This window comes from Bactrocera tryoni, chromosome 1, assembly GCF_016617805.1.
Source record: "Bactrocera tryoni isolate S06 chromosome 1, CSIRO_BtryS06_freeze2, whole genome shotgun sequence".
Lineage (NCBI taxonomy): Eukaryota > Metazoa > Arthropoda > Insecta > Diptera > Tephritidae > Bactrocera > Bactrocera tryoni.
In genome coordinates this window covers 85,158,729-85,180,090 of record NC_052499.1, presented here as the reverse complement: position 1 = coordinate 85,180,090, position 21,362 = coordinate 85,158,729, and the positions used below count along the sequence as shown (strand labels likewise).

The 21,362-nt window shown below is 35.9% G+C and overlaps 2 protein-coding genes across 4 annotated transcripts in view; both read left to right on the top strand.

Moving 5' to 3' along the window:
• Positions 1–962, top strand: part of LOC120779659 (suppressor of lurcher protein 1) — a 48,955-nt gene extending 47,993 nt beyond the window's left edge. The window contains exons 9-11 of the mRNA XM_040112017.1: positions 28–280; positions 351–555; positions 616–962. Of these exons, the coding sequence (XP_039967951.1) occupies positions 28–280; positions 351–555; positions 616–949 (792 nt within the window). The 3' untranslated portion in view covers positions 950–962. The remainder of the gene's footprint in view (positions 1–27; positions 281–350; positions 556–615) is intronic.
• A 473-nt stretch (positions 963–1,435) lies between these two features.
• LOC120779426 (NADP-dependent malic enzyme) lies at positions 1,436–19,965 on the top strand. 3 transcript variants are annotated; one of them, XM_040111646.1, is made up of 9 exons: positions 1,436–1,747; positions 16,306–16,486; positions 16,709–17,049; positions 17,118–17,673; positions 17,759–17,911; positions 17,976–18,128; positions 18,186–18,480; positions 18,544–18,708; positions 19,656–19,965. In XM_040111646.1, exons 1-9 carry the CDS (start codon positions 1,731–1,733, stop codon positions 19,658–19,660), a joined length of 1,866 nt encoding a protein of 621 aa, XP_039967580.1. In that variant the 5' UTR covers positions 1,436–1,730; the 3' UTR covers positions 19,661–19,965. The 3 variants fall into 3 exon arrangements, with proteins under 3 accessions (XP_039967580.1, XP_039967591.1, XP_039967569.1); XM_040111657.1 differs by lacking the exon at positions 1,436–1,747 and adding an exon at positions 7,079–7,110; XM_040111635.1 differs by lacking the exon at positions 1,436–1,747 and adding an exon at positions 16,112–16,175.
• The last annotated feature ends 1,397 nt before the right edge of the window (positions 19,966–21,362 follow it).

The following is a 21,362-nucleotide window of genomic DNA, read 5'->3' as shown; positions in this document are numbered from 1 at the left end:
AACGTTTTTTCCATTCCAAACTTTCAGATAAAATTTTTAGATTTCCACATTCCGGCGGAAAATAAAAACGCTACGGTATGCAAGGCAAATGATGTGCTACAGCTGCTTACCCAAGTGCGTGGGAAATACGAACCAACTGAAACATTCTGTGGAGCATTTCTACCCAAGCCAATCATGTCGAACGGGCCGAAATTATTACTTCAATTTATTGGCCGGTATCCGCCTACTGGCTCGAAAATCAATTATTACGGTTTCAAAGCAGAGTTCAAGTTCGTAAAAAGTACGTTGACATTCAGCTAAATAAAATTCTTTAATTGTCGCAATCCCTGATTTTCAATAACTGTTTTCAGATTTTGGGATATCCACGGGACAGCAGCTGGATGAAAATTGTACCTTCACGTATAATAGTACAGATCGGAAATCCGGATGGTTTGGGTCTCCGAATTTTCCCGGTTACTACCCACAAAATATGATTTGCCATTACTATTTCTATGGCGAACCTGATGAGCGTGTCATCATACGATTTACCTTCTTTGATGTTGAGGGTATCGGCACGTGAGTCCGTTTAATTTGCATTAATTACATTGAATTGAACACAAAAATGTGTGCTTTTAGTTGTGAATATCTGACAGCTAGCGATTATGTGGAATTTTCGAATTTTATGAGCACCGATCGCAAATATGGAAGATATTGTGGGAAACGTGACAAATTTGAGGTACGCTCAGATGGTCGGTTTTTCCGCGTTTCCTTCTATTCAAACGACCGTTTCGATAAAACTGGTTTTCGTGCTCTCTACGACTATCAAGGAAAAAGTTCTCGCGTGGAAAATACTTCAATGCAGAGCTATATATCTGGGAGTACAGGTATCCTCAGATCATATTACAATCTTCAAAATGCATTTACTCTGATATTGTTCAAATTGTTTGCAAATTTCAAAATAATAAATTAAAGAAATTATATAACTTACTGTGTTTTACTGAATTTTTGTATTCTATTGGTGGTAATGGTAAGTGTTTTTTTTTTCAAAATCATTCAACGTTTGCTACTTGAACAGTCTGGTTTTAGACAGAAACCTTATCTGGTCATACAAACTTTTAAATTTTCAGTTAAGTTTTCAGATCAGTGTTATTTAAAAAAAAATTTCTAACGAAAAATAAAATTAAATAAAGATATGCCGCAACAAAAGACCCCACTGTATTGTCGAACTTCAAAAAATTTATTTTCATGAAGTGTAATTTTTATTACGTTGCAACACTATAAGTGGAAGCAAATTTCCAGGTGTCAAATTTTTAAATATAGCGCGCCAAATACGCGAATAAACAAACAGCCAAGCAACAGCTGATACGGTCGCTTTTCGTTCACCACACTTGAAGGTCGTGGTGAATATTATCCATTCGCGTTGAGCGTTTATTCCAATAAGAGAAAATTCTCTAGTCTTTTTTTGACTTTCGTGCGGTTTGGTTTATTGGTGGTTCCGTTCGCGGCTACCGAAAAATTTGAGTGGTGCTTGCCCAGTTCTTCGCTTGAAGAAAAGGCCAATCAAAACCAAATAAGGTAAAAAAACATCAAGGATTATCCCGTGTCGCAAAAGTATTACGAGGTTTATTGCCACTGCCTTTGAACGAAAATATTTTGCCACCGGAAATTGCAACGTTCGCATCCAGTTGAATTGCAGCAAATAGAGCTTAAGTACGAGAAGTGCACAACTAAATTATAAGACCGCTGACAAAATGCTTTCACGTCCAATGTAAGTTTTCCTTCAATGTCAGTGTAAATCACCGACAAGTTACATGCTAGTGTATATAAAAGTTCTTAATATTTGTATTTATAATTTGGATAAAACGAGCAAGTGAAGAAAATTCGCTATCGACTTATGCAATGATGGCCTAGCAGGTGGTACATGGCTGGCGTGTGCGCGCGAATGTGGTGTGAAGACAATTGGGTTGGCGTTGATGCTCCGGTGTGCATTTCAACAATTGCATATGTAGAGTAAAAAGTAGTGCAAGCTCACATGTGGATATGTATGCAGGCGTCATGGTCATTATCATTGACCCACTGTGTACACATTACCTGAGTGACTAGCTTATAGCGTGCTTAATACCAGTGGCTTCGCCAACCTTGCTCCAGTTTAAACTGCTTCCCTGATCACGCTCATTTACTTATTGCATATATAAATATATACATACGTGCATCTATGTTTATGCAATTTGATAGTAAATACAAATTGCTGGGTGTTGCAGTTAACTCATGCGGTTGGCGTGTTGACGCCACATTGTCTAGTCGCTTCTCTTTCATATGTGTGCATATGTAAAACTATAAATATATACAAATATATCTCATAAGCTATATACAAACTATGTATATATATACTTGCCACACCCCCTTTTATCACCTGTTTGCCCACACTTCATATCTGTCGGCAATTCTGGTCACGCGATTTGCCTTCGCTGTATAAGTTCATTAGTGTTTTAGTTTTAGAGATAAAAATTCCCTAAAATAATTACATAATCGGCAAAAATATTTCGTTGCTTCGTTCTGAAAAGTATTATAATGAGCATATTTTTTCTTGGCATTGAAGAGGCCAAAGAATATGAGAAAAAGTCGACGTTCGGCGAACTCACTTCATTTGCAGACGCACATAATACTTATATACATATTTAAAGCGTGTGGATTTGGCCACATGAAAAATCAATAAATACACATTCGCACATAGTAAGTGTATGCCGTGATATGTACATATGTACCATATGTGTGTATATGAGTGATGAATTCATGAATATGTGTATTTACACAAGAGCGTATATTAGCATTTGAATTAATTTTTTTATCATTGTTATTTGTATTCGAGCGCTATATTATTTATCGGTGATATTCGGTTAAAATTTGTGAAAAAGAATATATTATTTTTGAATTTCTTCTTGAAAATCACGACTTTTTTAATCGGTGCATATCAAACTTTCAATTTATAACAAATTGTCAATTATTATTCGCACCTAACCCAAGGTCATTTGCACATACTAGGTACATGCTAATGCACCAATATGAGCTCATTATTTTTTATTAAAACCATATGGTAAAATTTGTAAATCATAATTTGCAGTTTCAGCTTGTTTCACCTATTCGATCCATCTAAGTTTGTTTTCTGAAAACTATGGGTAAACATATGTATGTAGATATTCTATATAAATCTAAACACAGCAGCTGATCAGCCTGTGACAGTGTTGAGCTTCATTCACAGGGCAAAAAATTCCATAAACAAATAAATTAATTTTATGTTTGCAGTTTTTATGCCGTCATTGGCTGAATTTTGTTTTGGCGAAAATTTTGAAAATATGCGAAAGTGTTTGATTGTGAAGAATATATGTACATATGTATGTATGTATGTACCATATGCAAGTATACATATAAACAATGTATAATAGAAAAGAATTTAGAACATCTTCGCTTTTTTAACTTAAAACCAATTATAATAAATTAATAATAATAATTATGTGTACATTCTTATGTACGTACATAAGTATGTATTCAAACACATTAGTCTCACAGCAAAAATTTACACTAATTATGGAGATTTTAAAATACTAAAGAATCTCCGAGCAAACAACTTTGAAAAACTTTCTAATTAGATTGATTCTCTTTTTGTGGCATGATTGCTTACTCCCTGAGATTTTTTCACTTTTGTTTCGCGAGGTGAAAGAGAAAGTACTGTTGATCGCAAAAAACTAGAAGTGGGTGTTTCCGAGAAAGTAAATATTTATACAAAAACAAAACAAAATCACTTTTGGCAGCTAAATGCTATTCAAATGTTCACATGTAATTTTATTTGCATACACACTTACGCACATACATATGTACTTATGTGTATACAAGAATTTTTATGTATTTATGTGTTTGGTTGAAAGATACATACGTTAGTACGCATTACGATGGATTTATACTGCATTCTCCTAGATGCAAATCGTAAATCTTCGAAAAATAGCAAATTAAGCCAAATATACGGTATAGCCAAGAAATAAAAAATAATTGTGTGTGTATTATAGAAGATGGATACATATGATTTAGCCATTTAAAATAGGTACTCATTTATTTATTTTTGCCTAGAAATACATACATCGCTTGAATATTCATATTTAATATAATTTTTAGCAAGCATCAAGGGTTATTATAAGTCCCACATTTTACTCAAAATTGCAAAAACCTTTCTCTAGTAATAAGCGTTGTTCATAAACGATAACAGCTTCTGATCCACTTTGATCGGTCCTTCAGGCGCCTATTGGTTGAAGTGGAATTTTTTTAGCACACACTGTTATCCTTCACAAAGTGTAGAAATAATTAAAAAAATTAAAAAGAAAACCGTTATTTGCTCAAATGCGCATTTCAATACCAAATTATTTTTAGCTTTTAGATACATTTGTATGTATGTACATATGTTTGTTTTTATATGCACATACTAACGCATAATGCTACACATTATTTTGTAAATATGTATATATTAATTTATATTAATGTTTTGGAGATTTTCTAGAAAATATTTGTAAAAAATGCCTAAAGTGCAATGTTCTTAAACAAAAGAAAAATATACACGGACAATAAAATAGAATCAAATATTTTGTTTTGAACAAATGTACAATTTTTTGAAAGTTTTTATTTATGTAGTAACTTTTTTGCATAATAACAAATGTAATAATATGTACTTTTAAAAAAGAGGAAAGGATAGCATTGTCGAGTTTTACAGTGAACTATAATTTAAAAATTGTATATAGCGTGACTCGTGCTTATTGACAAAATAATTGAATCAATAGCGAAATGGTTGCATAAACTAAAAATATTGAAATTAAAATGCGTAATAAGTAGTATAATAACTTAATTAGATTTGTGGAATGAATAATTGTATCAATTATGCAGTTATTTGTGTAGAAAAATAGGTTTACTGGACATTGTTCAGAGTAAGAAAGATTGTGCGTTGAAAATTTGCAAGGAAAACGTCACACGCAAAGTGAAATTTCAAACATATTGAATGTGTCCCAAAAATTTTTGTTTAATGCCTTAAAAAATGAGAAAAATGCCTTAAAAAACAGCAATTACTGCGGATGTCCTTCAAAATATTGCTAGATTGTCGATGCGCAATCCGTTTAGGACCGCTGCAGCCATTTAACAAGAATTATGTGCACAAGTTTCTTCAAGAACGGTAAGAAGGCGACCTGTGGAGAAAATCTCTTTGGCAAAGTGTCCTGAAAGGTGCCAATGCTGAGCAAACGGCATAGATGCAATCGTATTCAGTAACGCCACATCAATTCGGGGTGGAGCTGAAAATTAGGAAAAGCAAGAAAAAACGTTAACTTCGGTTGCACCGAAGCTGATATACCCTTCACAGGTGCATTTCTTTTAGTAACTATGTGTTCAGTTTATATGGGAGCTATATGCTATTGTAATCCGATCTGAACAATTTCTTCGGAGACTACATTGTTGCTTTAGAAAATAATCTGTACCAAATTTCGTGAATATATTCTGTCAAATGTGAAAGCTTTCCATACAAGAACTTGATTCCGATCGTTCAGTTTGTATGGCAGCTATGATATAATGGTCCGATATCGGCAGTTCCGACAAATGAGCAGATTCTTGAAGAGAAAATGCCTTGATGCGTCAAACTTAATATACCGTGTTCAGGGTATAAAAATGGTTAGACATCCTATGGTCTCATGAATGCAAAATTACTATGATAAAAAATGCTGGTTGGACGTGGGCCCAAAAAATAAAGAAATGTGCGTCTGCATGATGTGTGATCGTAGCATTTGTCTCCGAGTATTATTTTTAAACTATCGATATACGAAAAAATCACTTATAACTTCACATTAGGTGTGCAACTGAAAATTTTGCCTGTTGTTTTGCTTTTGCTTTGGAATTGGTGAAAGGTAGTATATATGTATGTATGTATGTAGCTATGATAATTCTTTGTGCATGTTGCCCAACTTGAAATTATTGAACGCTCATAAGCCTAAGACAACAACTCGAAATTAATAAATTATTTATAAGCTAGAACTCGCTTTAAGCTCAAGTATGCTATTTCAATTAACTTAAATTTCTTACACATTGTTGTTGTACCTTTAGAATTTTTTTATCAAATATTTATGAAGGATGTTACAAGTCCTTGGAGGGATAAAAGGAGTTTGTTCCTTTTCCCGTTTCCGACTGCCGTGAAAACGGTCCTCATATCATCATAACTGCAAACCGCTGCGGGAGAGCTCGGCACTCCCTTCAACATGTTGTGTCCGGTAAAAACTAAAAGACAGGGTGTTAAAGTTTTTCTTTATATACACACGAGGCTATCACTAACAAATATCTGCTTGAGTTTTCGAGAAATTTGTTTATCAGCGTAATGCATACTTATTTACATGTATTTACATGTTTGGGGATGTGTGTATGCATGTATGCACTCATTTGCGACACATTTGACTTAACAGCTGAGCTAAGAGCTCCTTTGAAGTGCCAACACATTAATGAGTGCAAATGAGTGGTTTATTGAATCAGCACACGCACATACACACACAAACATAAACGTTATTTATAGACAAGCAAATTAGTGATCGAACTGAAATGATAAAGAGTTCGGCGTAATTTTGGGGGACACTTTGATAAAATACACGCATAATTACTAAATACTAAATACAAAACAACAAAAACAACAAAAACAATTGCGAGCCGCTTACAACCAGATTGCGATATTTCACCTGCGGCGTGCGTGCAACTTCATTTTCCATACGCAAGCATCTTAAATGCAGATTAATCAAACAATTTCCTGATAAGATAAGTGGGGATGCTCCATTGAAATATAATGATTATTGATTCAATGATATCGGTAGTAATTTCGATCTACCAACTATTTCGGTGATGCCACTTGAAAGTACACACTTTCGAGTGTTTTCCATGGCGCGTGTATCTTCTGACGTCATTTTGTCAGACAACTTGACACTGATTCAATGGATGCCTACTATTTATAAATAAAGTGTGTCAGTTAATTCCACTGTCATTATTGTATTACCGTGTGTCAAGCATCAATCACAGGTTTTATTTTACTAAAAGCTAACAACGCACAATGTCGCAGAGTGAAAAGTGAGTTGCTTAATATTTTCAAAATAAATAATTTATTACTAAAATTTATTACGGGAAACCGTATATTGTAAAGAATGTTCGAAACAAGGAACCATTATTTAATTATTTATTTTATAAGTTAATTAACTTTAAAGCAATTTTTATAATTTTTTTTATATTTAAACCGGATTTGTTACTATACAATTGTTATGGACATCCGTGATGTCCTTTGGTTACTTCAGCGATTTTTGATCTACGACTAATGGCATTATCCAGCAGAAATAATTGAGTTTTGTGACAATTGAGTATCTTGAGCAATCGGTTTGGTTTGTTGTTTGTCCGAAATTTCTCTAATAATCATGTTAGGATGTGATGGCGCATTATTTTAATGAAAATATCATTAAATTTTTGCCAGAAATCCAGCCGTTCGTTGTCTAGCTCAAAGTAAAGATTTAAAAAAAATGAAGGATTATTATTTATTGACCGCCTGAATTGATGAATTAATAGTGAACTATACTACAGTTCAAGAGTTTAAATCTAAATTTATTCCTTTACTTTATTACAAACAGAAAATTGCGCTTGGGAATGCTAGAATTTCTCAAAAAGCGACTTCATTATGACAGAAGCCATAAAAATAGCCGCGTCAATAATAAAAAAGTTTAATGATTGCATATGTGCTGATACTTACATACATATTCGTTTGTTTGTTAATTCATGCCTGGAAATATACTTCGATCATTGTTGATAGAATAAGCGGATGAAAAGCTATCATAAGCAGATTTGGATATTCAGTTTGTTGGTTTCTGTAATATTTCAGAGAAGCTTACATTCTCATATTCGCATTATGTAAACAATGTTGTCGGCAACTTTTTGCGTTTGAAATCATATTTTTTAAATACCAACATTCCGAGCAAATAAATAGTAGTGGCATAATTTTTCGGGTTTCTACAATTTTTTTTATTTTTATTTTTTTTAAACAACAACATCAACTTTCCGAAAAATTAATATGAAAATATAGCTTCGTGGTTTAGAACCTGAACAAGTGGTGTGAGTGGTTAATTGCCTTGGAATCGGAAACTTTGATAAAATGTGTGATAAATTGCATATAAAGAAAAAAATAGAAAACAAAATAGTCGACTTAAGCTACTTCAACAAATTGCAACAAATAACAATAATTTTCAATTATTTTTCAAACGTGTGCAAGTTTTAATGCATGAAAATGAAGTGTCGTAAATTTGTGTTATAACTTAAAATATTATTGCTCATGCATAAATTCGAAAAGTGTGAAATAAAAGTGTCTATATCTCTCATAATATACTATGCACATATGTACATACATATGTGCTTGCCAATATCAATAAATATTCGTTGAATGACGAAATAACACACCAACTAATTAAATGAGTAGTTTGCCACAACAATATTAAAAACTAATTCACTTAAGCGTCAATATTGGCTGTGACATTAACTTAATAAAGTGTCAAGTCAACAACACAGGCCACAAGTGAGCACACAGACAGACACACGCACACAGACAGACACACGCACACACACAACTATACTATATCATTTGATAAAAAAACGGAAAGCAAAATTAAAATAAAAACAAAGCGTTGGCTCAATTAAGTGATGATAGTTCTGTTGAGGGGCAATTGCCGGCAGTAACTGAATCTAACGGTACTTTGTGCTGCCGCTGCGAGAAATAAAGGCTTTAATAAAACGAATTTAATGATGCCATAGAATAATCAAGCGGCAACTGATTTAGTGGACTTAATATGTACTTAGTAAAGTGTGTTGGAAGAACCGCTTTGCGCTCTCCAGTTGAGCAGGTGCTTAATGAACGCTCTATCCGATCACTCTCGAAGGGGATCAATTAAAGTTTTTTGCCATTGGCGCACACTTGTGGCTAATTGTAAGTGAGTAAAGCAATTTCCCGCTAATTTCGTATGTAATTGTTGTGACTCATTGAAAAGTATACAGTTAAAATTTGTATGGCAGTTTGGCAAAGTAGAAACTTTCGGCAAGCGCACGACAATCACTCGCTTGTTTCGCATGGTTTCACAAATCAAACATTTCACTTGCGTTATGTAACAGCGAATGACTTCACTTTTTGCGCTGTTGCTATGGAATACCGAATTCGGTTTAAAGCTGTAATTTTTGAGGAAGTACGAAACTGTTCGAAAGGGTTGAGCATCATAAAGTTAATAATACGCTTTTTTGCAAAGCGGTACCCCTCAGTTAATGGAAAGTTCAAGGTCTGGACGAGGCAAAATGTAGACAGAGTCTTGGACAAATGTCAAATGCTAAAGGTCAATTGTCAATGTCAAAACTCTGGGAGTATTTGGCAGTTTAAACCTTTTGATGTTCAGAGAGTTATAAAATCAGCTAAAAATGTAGCCCCACCACCGTAAAGTCTTAAATTGCATATTTTGATTTGCAATGCAATTATTTCGAACTCACATTTGTACACCCATCTTCTTCTTTATTGTCGTAGACACCGCTTACACGACTATAACCGAGTTTACAACAGCCCGCCAGGTCCTTCTTCACCTGGTCTTTCCAACGGAGGGAGATCTTCCTCTGCTTCCTCCGGGGGCTACTGTGTCGAATACTTTCAGAGCTGGAGTGTTTTCATCCATTCGGACTACGTTACCTAGCCAGCGTAACCGCTGTCTCTTAATTCGCTTAACTATGTTTGTCAATGTCGTCGTATATCTCATACAGCTAATCGTTACGTCGAACGAGGCATTCGCCGTTGTCAATGCGCAAAGAACCATAAATCTTCCTTTCTATCGAAAACACATAATGCCAATTTATCAGATGTTGTCATCGTCCATGCCTCTGCACCATATAGCAGGACGGAAATTATGAGTGACTTGTAGAGTTTGGTTTTTGTTCGTCGAGAGAGGACTTTACTTCTCAATTGTCTACTTAGTCCGAAGTGGTACCTGTTGGAAAGAGATATTCTGCATTGGATTTCCAGGCTGACGTTGTTGTTGGTGTTAATGCTGATTTCAAGATAGACGAAATTATTTACGCCTTCATAGTTATGACTGTCAATAGCGACGTAGGAGCCAAATGCGACGACTGTTTGACAGGATATATTTCGTCTTGCCCACGTTCACTACCAGACCCATTTGCTTCGCTTGTTGTTGTTGTTGTAACAGAAATTCAATCCCCGTTGGGATGGTAAATGTCATTTGTGTTGTCGTCAATGTCATCTAACGGTAGACACCGGAAACGTGCTGTTTCGACGGGGTCGGACCAAAGGGAGGAGGGTGTTAGATGAGTAGGGTTCGTAGGGCATGCTAAGAGGTGGTCAGTGTCATGCGGAGACTCGTTGCAAGCAGGACATACATTCGGTATGTCAGGGTCTATTCTGGATAAGTAGGAGTTTAACCTGTTACAGTATCCAGAACGAAGTTGCGCACGCTTCTTTATCCATTGTGGAGAAAGCAGAACTAACAGCGCGGTTTTTAAGGCCAATTATATCAATATCATCAGCATACGTCAGCAGCTGTACACTTTTATAGAAGATGGTATCTTCTCTGTTTAGTTCTGCAGTTCGAATTATTTTGTCCAGAAGTGGGTTGAAGAAGTCACACGAAAGGGAGTCGCCTTGTCTGCGTGTTGATTCTCTTTTCACGGGTCTTTTCCAAGATTTTGAGCATGGTGAATGTCTGGTCGGTTGTTGATTTTCCAGGTCTAAAGCCACGCTGATAAGATCCAATCAGTTTGTTGACAGTGGGCTTTAATCTTTCACACAATAAGCTCGATAGAACCTTATATGCGTTGTTGAGAAGGCTTATCCCACGGTGGTTGCCGCAGATTGTGGGGTCTCCCTTTTTGTGGATTGGCCAGGGCACACTTAAATTCCAATCGTCATGCATGCTGTCGTCCTACCATATTCTACAAAGAAGCTAATGTATGCTCCTTATCAGTTCTTCGCCGCCGTGTTTGAATAGCTCGACCGGGAATCCATCGGCACCCGCCGCTTTGTTGTTCTTCAGACGTATATTTGCTATTCGAACTTCTGCGTGGTCGGGGAATGGAACGTCTGCTCCATCGTCATCGAATGTGGAACCGGCTTCGCCTTCCCTTGGCGTTATGCTTTCACTGCCATTCAGCAGACTGGAGAAGTGTTCCCTCCACAATTTTAGTATGCTCATGAGTTACATCATAGTACAGACAATTTTCACCAGACTGAAGTAGTATGCCCTAGTATACATATGTATGTATGTACATATATACATACATATGTATGTATGCATTTACGCTTAAAAGTATAACAGTTATGTATGTATGTATGTATGTAATTAGCATTAATGCTTCAAATATTATTTCTGTTGAGCATTCAATTTTATTTGTCAACTACAAAAGCAAACATACACACATACATACGTGTGAAGATACAATAACAAGCGTATCTTATGTTGTTATTTTGTTTTTAAATTAAATTCAGAGGAATAATTTATTTGAAGTGCTCATAGATACAAATGAACACTTGTACATACATATGTACATACACACAAACATTGGCACTGTTATCAAATATCATTATATCACGAACACCTAAGTACGTACATACATATGTATGTACATAACACAGAATTTACGCACGGCGAAGGCGTCACTTTGAGTTCTTGTTATTACTAGTTTCGGGTTTGCGTGTGTTTGTGTGCGTGATCGCTGTGTGGGCTGATGACTTCACTGACGCCACGATATCGTCACATTTTCGTGGTAGCGAGCGCATGACTGCGGTTAAAAATCGCCGTAGACTGCTTATTAGCATTATACATACATACATATACATATATTGGTATGTATGAATGTACATGCATATGTATGTACATATGTATTTGCCATTAGCAACAGCGGCTTGGCAAATAAGCAATCAGGCCATAATAACAGCTGTTTGCCGGCCGTTTCGTCAGCATTCTTTGTTTTCTTTTTAATTTTTACGCTTTTTAATTTACTTGCTGCCGAGCTCTGCAGTTATCTCACCACACTGTGCCTCCAGTCAGCATTGAGTTCATAAAAAGCGAACACGCAGTGACCAATGTGGCATGACTGTCTTCCGAGAACTGCGTTTTAATTTGAAAAAAAAACAAACGGTTATATTTGTATGACAGCATTTGAGTGTTATGCTTTACTTGGTGGCGGCAAATATGTATGTTGCTTGGTATCTATGCGATTTGCAAACAAGTTTGTTTGGGATTTCCCACAGACATATCGATTGAACCGTTAATTGCTTTTGATTTTGCTTCACAGCTCTTTATTTTCTATTTTTTGCCACGAGTTTGCTGTTAATAATGAATTCAATGGCAGATATCACACATCTATACATATGTACACACATACACACATAAGCAAATATAATATTTATGATAATTAGTGCTAACTGGTGACTCAGATAAAGGTGTACTAAAGCGGCTGGCAACGATTCAAAATATTTGGATTGTCTTCAAAATGCTAAAATGCTTAAAGTTTTCAAGAATATTTTTGAATTTCTGAATATTGCTATTCAATAAATAGTAAAATGCAAAACTCATCGACGCTGTTGCCACAAGCGCTTATACATACATATGTACATATGTATATTATACATACATAACTGTAGTGCCACGTGATTGATATGCATAGGCTCTTACGCTGAATGGATTATTATCACAAACCCATCCCTCGTATGCATGGCTCATTAACTGATATTTATGAAGTAAAGAGATTTGATCAAAGAACTTTTGTAATTAGTTGCGTGAACACGCTTAAGTGTGCCCGGAAATTATGATTAACAGTTTTATAACGCAAGCCCGGAAATCTTAGTTGTATTTCGTTCGTATTTATCACTATTTAAAGAAGTTAGCTTAGAATTCCACAGTAACCCAGTTAATTTGGATTGGTCTTTGCCATATGAGTTGGCAAGTGGCAAGTTGATGGTTATCATTGAGAAATTTAAACTAAATTTTCAGCGATTTTTATTTACTAGAATATTAGAGAATTTCATTATTAGTCGTTAAGTGTGCCTCGGGACTCGATTTCAGAATTTGATATTCACAAGATATAATACATACATAAATATCTCAACCAGTTCTCCAGTTCGTATAACCGGATACCTGCCATAACAAATTTCATGAACACAACGGTTGCATTAATATTTGCATATTAAATCAATTCCTATAACCCGACTTCAATACGTTCCAATAACCGGACACGGCCACTAATTTGGTAATATTTCATTCAAATTATCTCTGATAAATGGACAAAATGCACGCTATTGGCTTAATAGCCCTTCATTCGCTTTTGGTTGACGCTGACTCGTATTTATTATTTCAATAGATATATATGTAGTTCTGTATTGCAGCTTCTCACTCTAAGAATACATTTTAAGACTCGTTTTTGCAACGCACCCATATATGGACAGCTCTCTTAGCCGGTTATGAGGTGTTGCAGCGTACTTTTTTATTCGAAAAAAAATTTTTCTTTATTAAATATACATACATACATACATATTTCGCACCAGTCAGTAAGAATCCACTATCTTCCATATTGAAGTTAAATTAAATGTATGATTAATAAAATACAAATTGATTAAATTTCAATTTGTTGTTATCTTGTCAATGTCAAACCCTTTTAAGATGCGACTGTGATAACGTTCAAAACAGAGTACGGACGATAACACATCGTTAGAGAGCCCACAACCAAAACATTAAAAGTGTGGCCGTGAAAGCCCACACCTCAAGTGTTAGGTTAGTAATTATATTTTAAATCTATGAAATGTCAAAAACGCACTTTAAAGATAACATAAAAATGTTGATTACTTGAAAATACTTTAATTATTCTCAATACTCAAATGGAAAAAGAGTTATAGCTTTGTTTTTGCTTCTAATGTATGCTTATATTGAGATAACTCTTAGCAATATCAATTCTAGTGCAAAGAGTACATATGCACTCGTGGCATTGTTTTCGGCGCTTTTTCGCTGACATTCTCCCTAATGAGCTAAGTCGTATTCATAAGGACTAAAAATAAAATTTTTATTAAGTAAATTTTGCACAGTTTAAATTTCCATGTCAAATCCTTAAAATTTTACCTAGAATATTTATTGTAAGTATACAATGTTATCTCACGAACGCCTGTGTAAAGTGAATTATACATTTTTCGCATTGGATATGGTCATGGTCGAAATTGTTTGCAAATATCGCAACAGATATACTCATCCACATATACTGTGAGTCTATTGAGTATGATATCAGCAATAATATTGGCTTTGTACATACATACATATGTACATACGTTAGGGTGAGTCTAATAAAAAAAAATTAAAATCGAATTTATGGGAAGCGCAGGCTTCCTAAAGGATAACTACATCTCTTGAACCTAGGAATTGAACTCCATCTGGTATCACAAAGGACCAAAACTGATCTATGCGTGGCTTGTTGCCTACCTGTTTAACCCAACCGAACCTATGAGAAATTTTAGTTCCTTAGCGAAATTCCTTTATTTAAAAGCTTAGCTCAAAATATCAATTTTAGTGCATTTTGATACAAAATTTTCATATTTAATATAAAACAAGAAAAATCGTTAACTTCGAACGCGACGATGCACGGATAACTTTTAATTATAAAAAAGTTTGTTTGATCGGTCAGTTTGTGTATTGGTAGTAGTAGTAGTAGTCCGATCTGAACAATTCGTTTGTAGATTGTTCCTATCGTTGACTCTCGTCACATGAAAAAGTTTTCCAGGCAAGCATTTCATTCCGACCGTTTTATTTGTAAGGCCGCTTTTTGCTATAATAGTCCGATATCAGTCCAGCGAAAACGCTCCAGCTCTTAGAGTATTCGCAGTACGCGCCGGGGGAAGCAGAGGAAGAGGAAGACCTTCACTCCGTTGGAAATCGCTGTTGTTATTTCGGCTTTAGCCGCGTGTTCGGTGTTTACGTCAATAAAAAAGAAGAAGAGGAAGTCCGATATCAGTTCCGACAAATAAGCAGCTGATTTGGTAGAAAAGGCCGCCTAATTTTAGGAGCGATATCTCGAAAACTGAAGATATCTAACGAATAACGAATATAACGAACTACGAACAAGCGGACATGGCTAAATCGACTCAGATCATCTCACAGCTAATTTATATATGCAATATCTTATAATACATTCGCTGCTTTCGCGTATAAAAAACCTCAATTCAAATACAGGGTCACCCTAACATACATACATACCAGTACATACATATGTACGTCTAATAATATTTATTGCTATTTATTTTAGCCAATTTGGTATACATATATACATACATATGTATAGTATATTTGTGCTATATACTATATATTTATACATATTCATAACCAAAATAGATCACTTTAGGGCATATAAGAAGTAGGCGCTGAGCAATCACTAAGCTACTTACTATACACTACCAGAGAGATAAACCTGTGTAAATTTGTATGTTTGTTTGTTTTGACACTTCTTTAAAAAAAATTACGTAGCTATCAGCTGATTCCGTCATGATTTATTCGCAGTGTTAGATAAACGAATTTTCGAGCTCTGATAAGATAGTCGCCTTGTGATTTTGATGGACTGTCACAGACATACATATAACCGTCATACATACATATATGTAAAGATATGCATTATATAACTGTAATATGTATAATATACATAAACATACATACATGCATATACATACATAACATGTACATTTAAATGTACAAAACGGAAGTTTGTGATCATACAATTAACGAGTCCCGAATAACCCAAAACACAATAATAAATTTTTGGCACCTTCTTTTCAATATCTTTGCGCCGTAATCGGCTTTTATCGGCGCTCCTATATAGCAACCCTTTAATTACGAGTTTTTATGCATGTGAATCGCATTGCCGTAATTAGCATTGTAATCGTAAAACATTTAATCCATCAAGATAATGCAATCTGTTTCTAACGACAGGGCTTTACTAGTTTGCAAAAAAATATAAAAATTCGCTTATAAAAATAAGTAGCCGGTTACATTTCTATGTCAAATCACTTCCATTCATTCATTCAGCATGAAGTTGCCCGAGGGTTTGCTGGCGAAAATTGTGAAAGAACCTGCAAGGTGCCATCTACGCATACAACTGCGACTAAATATTTACTTTTTTTATTTATTTGAGAAACGATTAGCTTAGCTTGTTTGAATTTGAATGTTTAATTTTACATTTTTTTCGGTTCTTTGTGTATTTTTGCAGTTTGCATGGAAATCTTTCGAAATTATGTGCGGCATCGCGTCCCGCTGCTGCTGCTGCTGCGCCCGTGGCACGTCAAATAGCTACGTCCGATAGCAGACCGTTTCACGATGTTGTCGGCGATGTGGTGTGTCCCTCCGGCGTGCGTGGTATTGATCATCTGAGAGATCCTCGTTTAAATAAGGTTAGTACTGAACACACACTTACTACATTAGCCTTCGATTTGGGTATGTTTACCGGTTACATTTTGTCGGTGACACCGTTTTGTATAATTCGCAGAGTTTATAATCCAATTTAGGACATGCTGAATAGGTTATGAATGAAGCATTTCATACAAATGGCCTTTGCATCTAAATTCTTGGCATATTTAAATAAAAAATGCTCTTATTTTATCGAAATTTTTTAGGGTCTCGCTTTCACACTGGAAGAGCGCCAAACTTTGGGTATACATGGACTGCAACCTGCACGCTTCAAGACGCAAGAAGAACAACTGGAACTGTGTAAAATTGCCGTGAGCCGTTATACGGAACCGCTAAACAAATATCTATATCTAGTCGATCTGCAAGATCGTAATGAGCGCTTGTTCTACCGTTTCTTAGCGGAGAATATCGAGCATCTCATGCCTATTGTATACACACCCACTGTGGGTTTGGCCTGTCAACGTTTCGGTTTGATCTACCGTAGGCCACGTGGTCTCTTCATCAGCTACAATGATCGTGGCTATGTTTTCGATGTCATCAAAAACTGGTAAGTTAAAGTAACTAGCATAAGTTACAACCAGACAGCTAAATATTTATATATTTTTCTGCTTTCAGGCCTGAGTCTGATGTGCGCGCCATTTGTGTAACTGACGGCGAACGTATTTTGGGTTTGGGCGACTTGGGTGCCAACGGCATGGGAATTTGTGTCGGCAAGCTGGCTCTTTACACCGCTTTGGCTGGCATCAAACCTCATCGCTGTCTGCCAATCCTCCTCGATGTGGGCACAAACAACATTGACCTGCTGGAGGATCCATTGTATGTGGGCCTGAGGCAGAAGCGTGTTGTCGGCAAGGAGTACGACGACTTTTTGGATGAATTCATGGAGGCTATTGTCAAACGCTACGGCCAGAATACCTTGATCCAATTTGAAGATTTCGGCAATCACAATGCATTTAGATTCCTCGACAGATACCGTAACAGTTATTGCACCTTCAACGATGACATCCAGGGTACCGCTGCTGTTGCCATGGGTGGCATTTATGCTTCCACACGTGTGACAGGCAAGAGCATTACGGATTATACGTTCCTATTTGCTGGCGCTGGCGAGGCTGCTGTCGGTATTGCGGATCTCGTTGTGAAAGCCATGGTTGCGGAGGGTGTGCCCAAAGACGTAATTAAAGCATGCAACTTTTTTGCACTTCTTAAAAGTTAATTTATGTGTCTCTCGTTCAATATCAAAATCTTCAAAACTATAGGAAGCCAGACAAAAGATCTGGATGATCGATATTGACGGTCTCTTGACTACAACACGCAAGGAAGGCTCCTTGTCTGAGCATCAGAAAAACTATGCCAAGGACGTTGAGCCCATGAAAAACCTGCAAGAGATTGTGGAGAAAGTGAAACCAAACGTGAGTTAAAATGCAGACTTTTTAACGGTACTTTTAATTAATTTGTTTTATTTTTAACTTTCAGGTGCTTATTGGCGCTTCTGCTGCTGCTGGCATCTTCACACCCGAAATTTTGAGAATCATGGCCACCAACAACGAACGCCCTGTCGTATTTGCCCTCTCCAACCCAACCCACAAAGCCGAATGTACTGCGGATCAGGCATACAAAAATACCGATGTAAGTACTGCATCAACATGAAGTATTTATTTTTCTAACTGTTCTTTTTCCTCACAGGGTCGCGTCGTATTCTCATCCGGTTCACCATTCCCTCCAGTGGAGATGAATGGCAAAACTTTCTACCCCGGTCAGGGTAACAATGCTTACATTTTCCCAGGTATTGCATTGGGTGTGATCACCACCGGCACACACCACATCTCCGATGATATGTTCCTTATTGCCGCACGTGAATTGGCTAACTTTGTTGACCAAAGTGATTTGGACCGCGGCTCACTCTACCCACCATTGAATGCTGTGCGCGAGGTGTCGATGCGCATTGCTGAAGGCGTTACTAAGTGTGCTTATGACAAGGGTATGCAAAAAATAAAACTCAATTTCCTTCGCTCTGGTTAATAACTTAACGATTTTTAAATAGGTTTGGCCTCCACTTACCCCGAGCCATCGGACAAACGCAAGTGGTTGCAGGATCAGCTCTACAACTTCAACTATGAGTCGTCAATGCCCGTGACGTGGCCGTGGCCAAGAATGCCATATGTGAAGACTCGCCCATTGGAACCCACCATTCTCTTCAGTGATTCAAGTGATTAATTTTTTTTTTAATACTCGAAATACTACATTATTATTTGCAAATAACCCGTTAATATTTTGAAATATTTATTAATTTGTTCAAAGCCCCACAATTATTGATTATAATTAGCAACTATTATTTTTATGTACATATACTCATACTTATTGTCCCCTCTCATTTATATAAAAGCCTTTGTTGTTATTTCATTTTTATAAAGTGCATAATTTTCTTTTCGTAAACTAACTAACTTATATAGAAATATTAGAAAAAGGTATAATTCTTTTTAGTGTCTTTTTCGATCCTTAGTTTTTGACTAATCCACGCCCTATTATCGCATGCTAGTAATTGTAACTAGTTTTATTAAAATTTTTGTCAAAAATAATATATATTTTTATAATATTAGGGTGTTCTTTTTGCTCGCATTTTTTTATAAATTTTTTAACCAATGGTTTTACAATTTTTAAAATTACATATTACAAATTACAAACTTTCTTTTTAAAATTGCTTACACATTTTTTTTCTTCAAAATTCAACATTATAACATTAGGGTATTTCCATTGCCTGCAATTTTTTCAAATTTCAAAAGTCGTGCCTTAGTTATTTTTTTATTTCTATGAAAAAAAATTATATCAAAAATTTTCAAAAATACTATTTTGCATGCAGATTTTATATATAATATATCTTAGACAAAATTTCTTGATTTAAATTTCTCATTAAATTCGCCTATAATTAATTTACCACTAACGCTAAAACTAAAATTTACCCTTACACCCTTACATTTCTTACTAATTATGTTTCTTGCCCAGTTGCAATAACCTAATCTCTTCTCCTCGCATATTTAAATATCGTTATATTATTTTGTATGTGTTTGTTTTGAGAGAGATTTTACTCTTCATTATCGCCACTTATTGTTTTTTGATTCACAGACTGAATTGTGTTTTTCTTTCTCATTCATCCAGAGTAAGCAGCAGATTCCTGAATACAAAACGCTATTCATCCAAATCCCGTTGACCATCGCAAAAATGAATTGAAAATCGTTTAAACCACATGGCTGCCGCAATTCACCCATACAAACTTCACATTAGGATGCTGTCCACCAATGCAAACATGTTTGTGTATATTTGTGCATCCACACACACATACCAATGCCCTTACCTATCCCGTTAACATCATAGAGGCTAAATGCAAACTGATAAACCTCAAAAACGAAAGAAGTAAATGAAAATGAGAAAGTCGCCGGCTAACACCGTTCGCAAACTTGTATAATTACGTACATACGTACATACGGACATATTATATATAATATGCTACATGCATAGTTACCTAATGTGTACATATATGTATACCTACATACTAGTATGATTACAATTGTATTGCATTGTATTGTTAAATCATTGTTTAGTCTAATTTATAATTACACAGCTTTACTACTTTGTAATGCCGACTTAATTTAATTTAATTTAATTTAATAATGAAAATAAAAATAACAACAATAAAATCTTTGTCATGTGAATACCAGTGATGAGACCACAAATTTAGTTGACGGTACAAAATGAAATTCAAGTGACCAAAAATAAAGAAATATTGTTTTATTTGAAAATTATTAGCTTGACTTGGTGATAAGAAGATAAATTGTATTATATGTAAAAAAATATGATAGGCTTATGATATGTTTCAGAGTTTATAATCGTGAGGAGAACGCATTATTGAGGCTCTGTAGAGATTTCCGTACTCGAACCAATTCTGAATTGTAAAATTAGTTTAGGTTAGGTGTCGTTGTTGCTGTTTTAACGGTTATTCAATCCCCGTTAGGATGGTAAGAATTATCTAAGCTGTTGTCGACGTAATCTAACGGGAGGCCCAAGAAACGTGCTGTTTCGACGGGGTCGGACCAAAGGGAAAAGGGTGTCAGATGAATGGGGTTGGCGGGGCATGCAAAGAGGCGGCTAGTGTCATGCGGAAATTCATTGTCTAGTCTGGACAAGTAGGAGTTTAACCTGCTACAATATCCAGAACGAAGCTGCGCAACAGTCACTCTTGGCAACTTGAGCTCTTCGTCTGCAATGGGTGGTGATTTGACTCCGACAACGCCATTCACTGGAAGGGAGTCGGTGAAGGTGTTAACAGCTCCGCTGTGAACGGCGGTCAGTACTTGTCGGAAGTCAGTTGCGTCCAAAGTCCGGTCGGCGTATTGTTCGATGTCATCGACTTTGTTGAGAAAAGACCACTTGATGTTCCTAGGAGGCGGTTCCGCTTCAAGCCGGTGGCTACTGGGGTGATTTCTGCGAAAACATCCCAGCACGAACTGCTTGGAGAGGAATTCAATATGCTCCTTAGGTTAGGTTATACTGGCCGGCTGTCACGCCGTACATAAACCTATTGGTCCTTAGTAATTCCAGATGGAGATTCAGTTTAATGTGAGCTGGAGTATTCGTCATATCAGACATCAACGTTTTTTGTGAACTTTAAGAGCGACTTGATGTCTAATTTTGTGAGGTATCAAAACTCTTGAACTGTGAAGATCTTAGATATTTATGACGAGTTTTAAATAATACTGGACAGAAGCTTAACTGGTATTCCAGCATCTCTCTCAAGCCGACTTCTTAACACTTTCTGCATGGATAGTGATTATTCATGCACGTCCGGTTCGCATGTGATGCCAGTTG

Excerpts from the sequence above, each read along its gene's own strand:
- LOC120779426 (XM_040111635.1), top strand. The coding sequence starts at position 16,126 with ATGAAGTTGCCCGAGGGTTTGCTGGCGAAAATTGTGAAAGAACCTGCA. Across the intron at positions 17,674-17,758 it reads CGGAGGGTGTGCCCAAAGAC|GAAGCCAGACAAAAGATCTG; the intron begins GTAATTAAAGCA and ends TCAAAACTATAG. Across the intron at positions 18,481-18,543 it reads TAAGTGTGCTTATGACAAGG|GTTTGGCCTCCACTTACCCC; the intron begins GTATGCAAAAAA and ends ATTTTTAAATAG.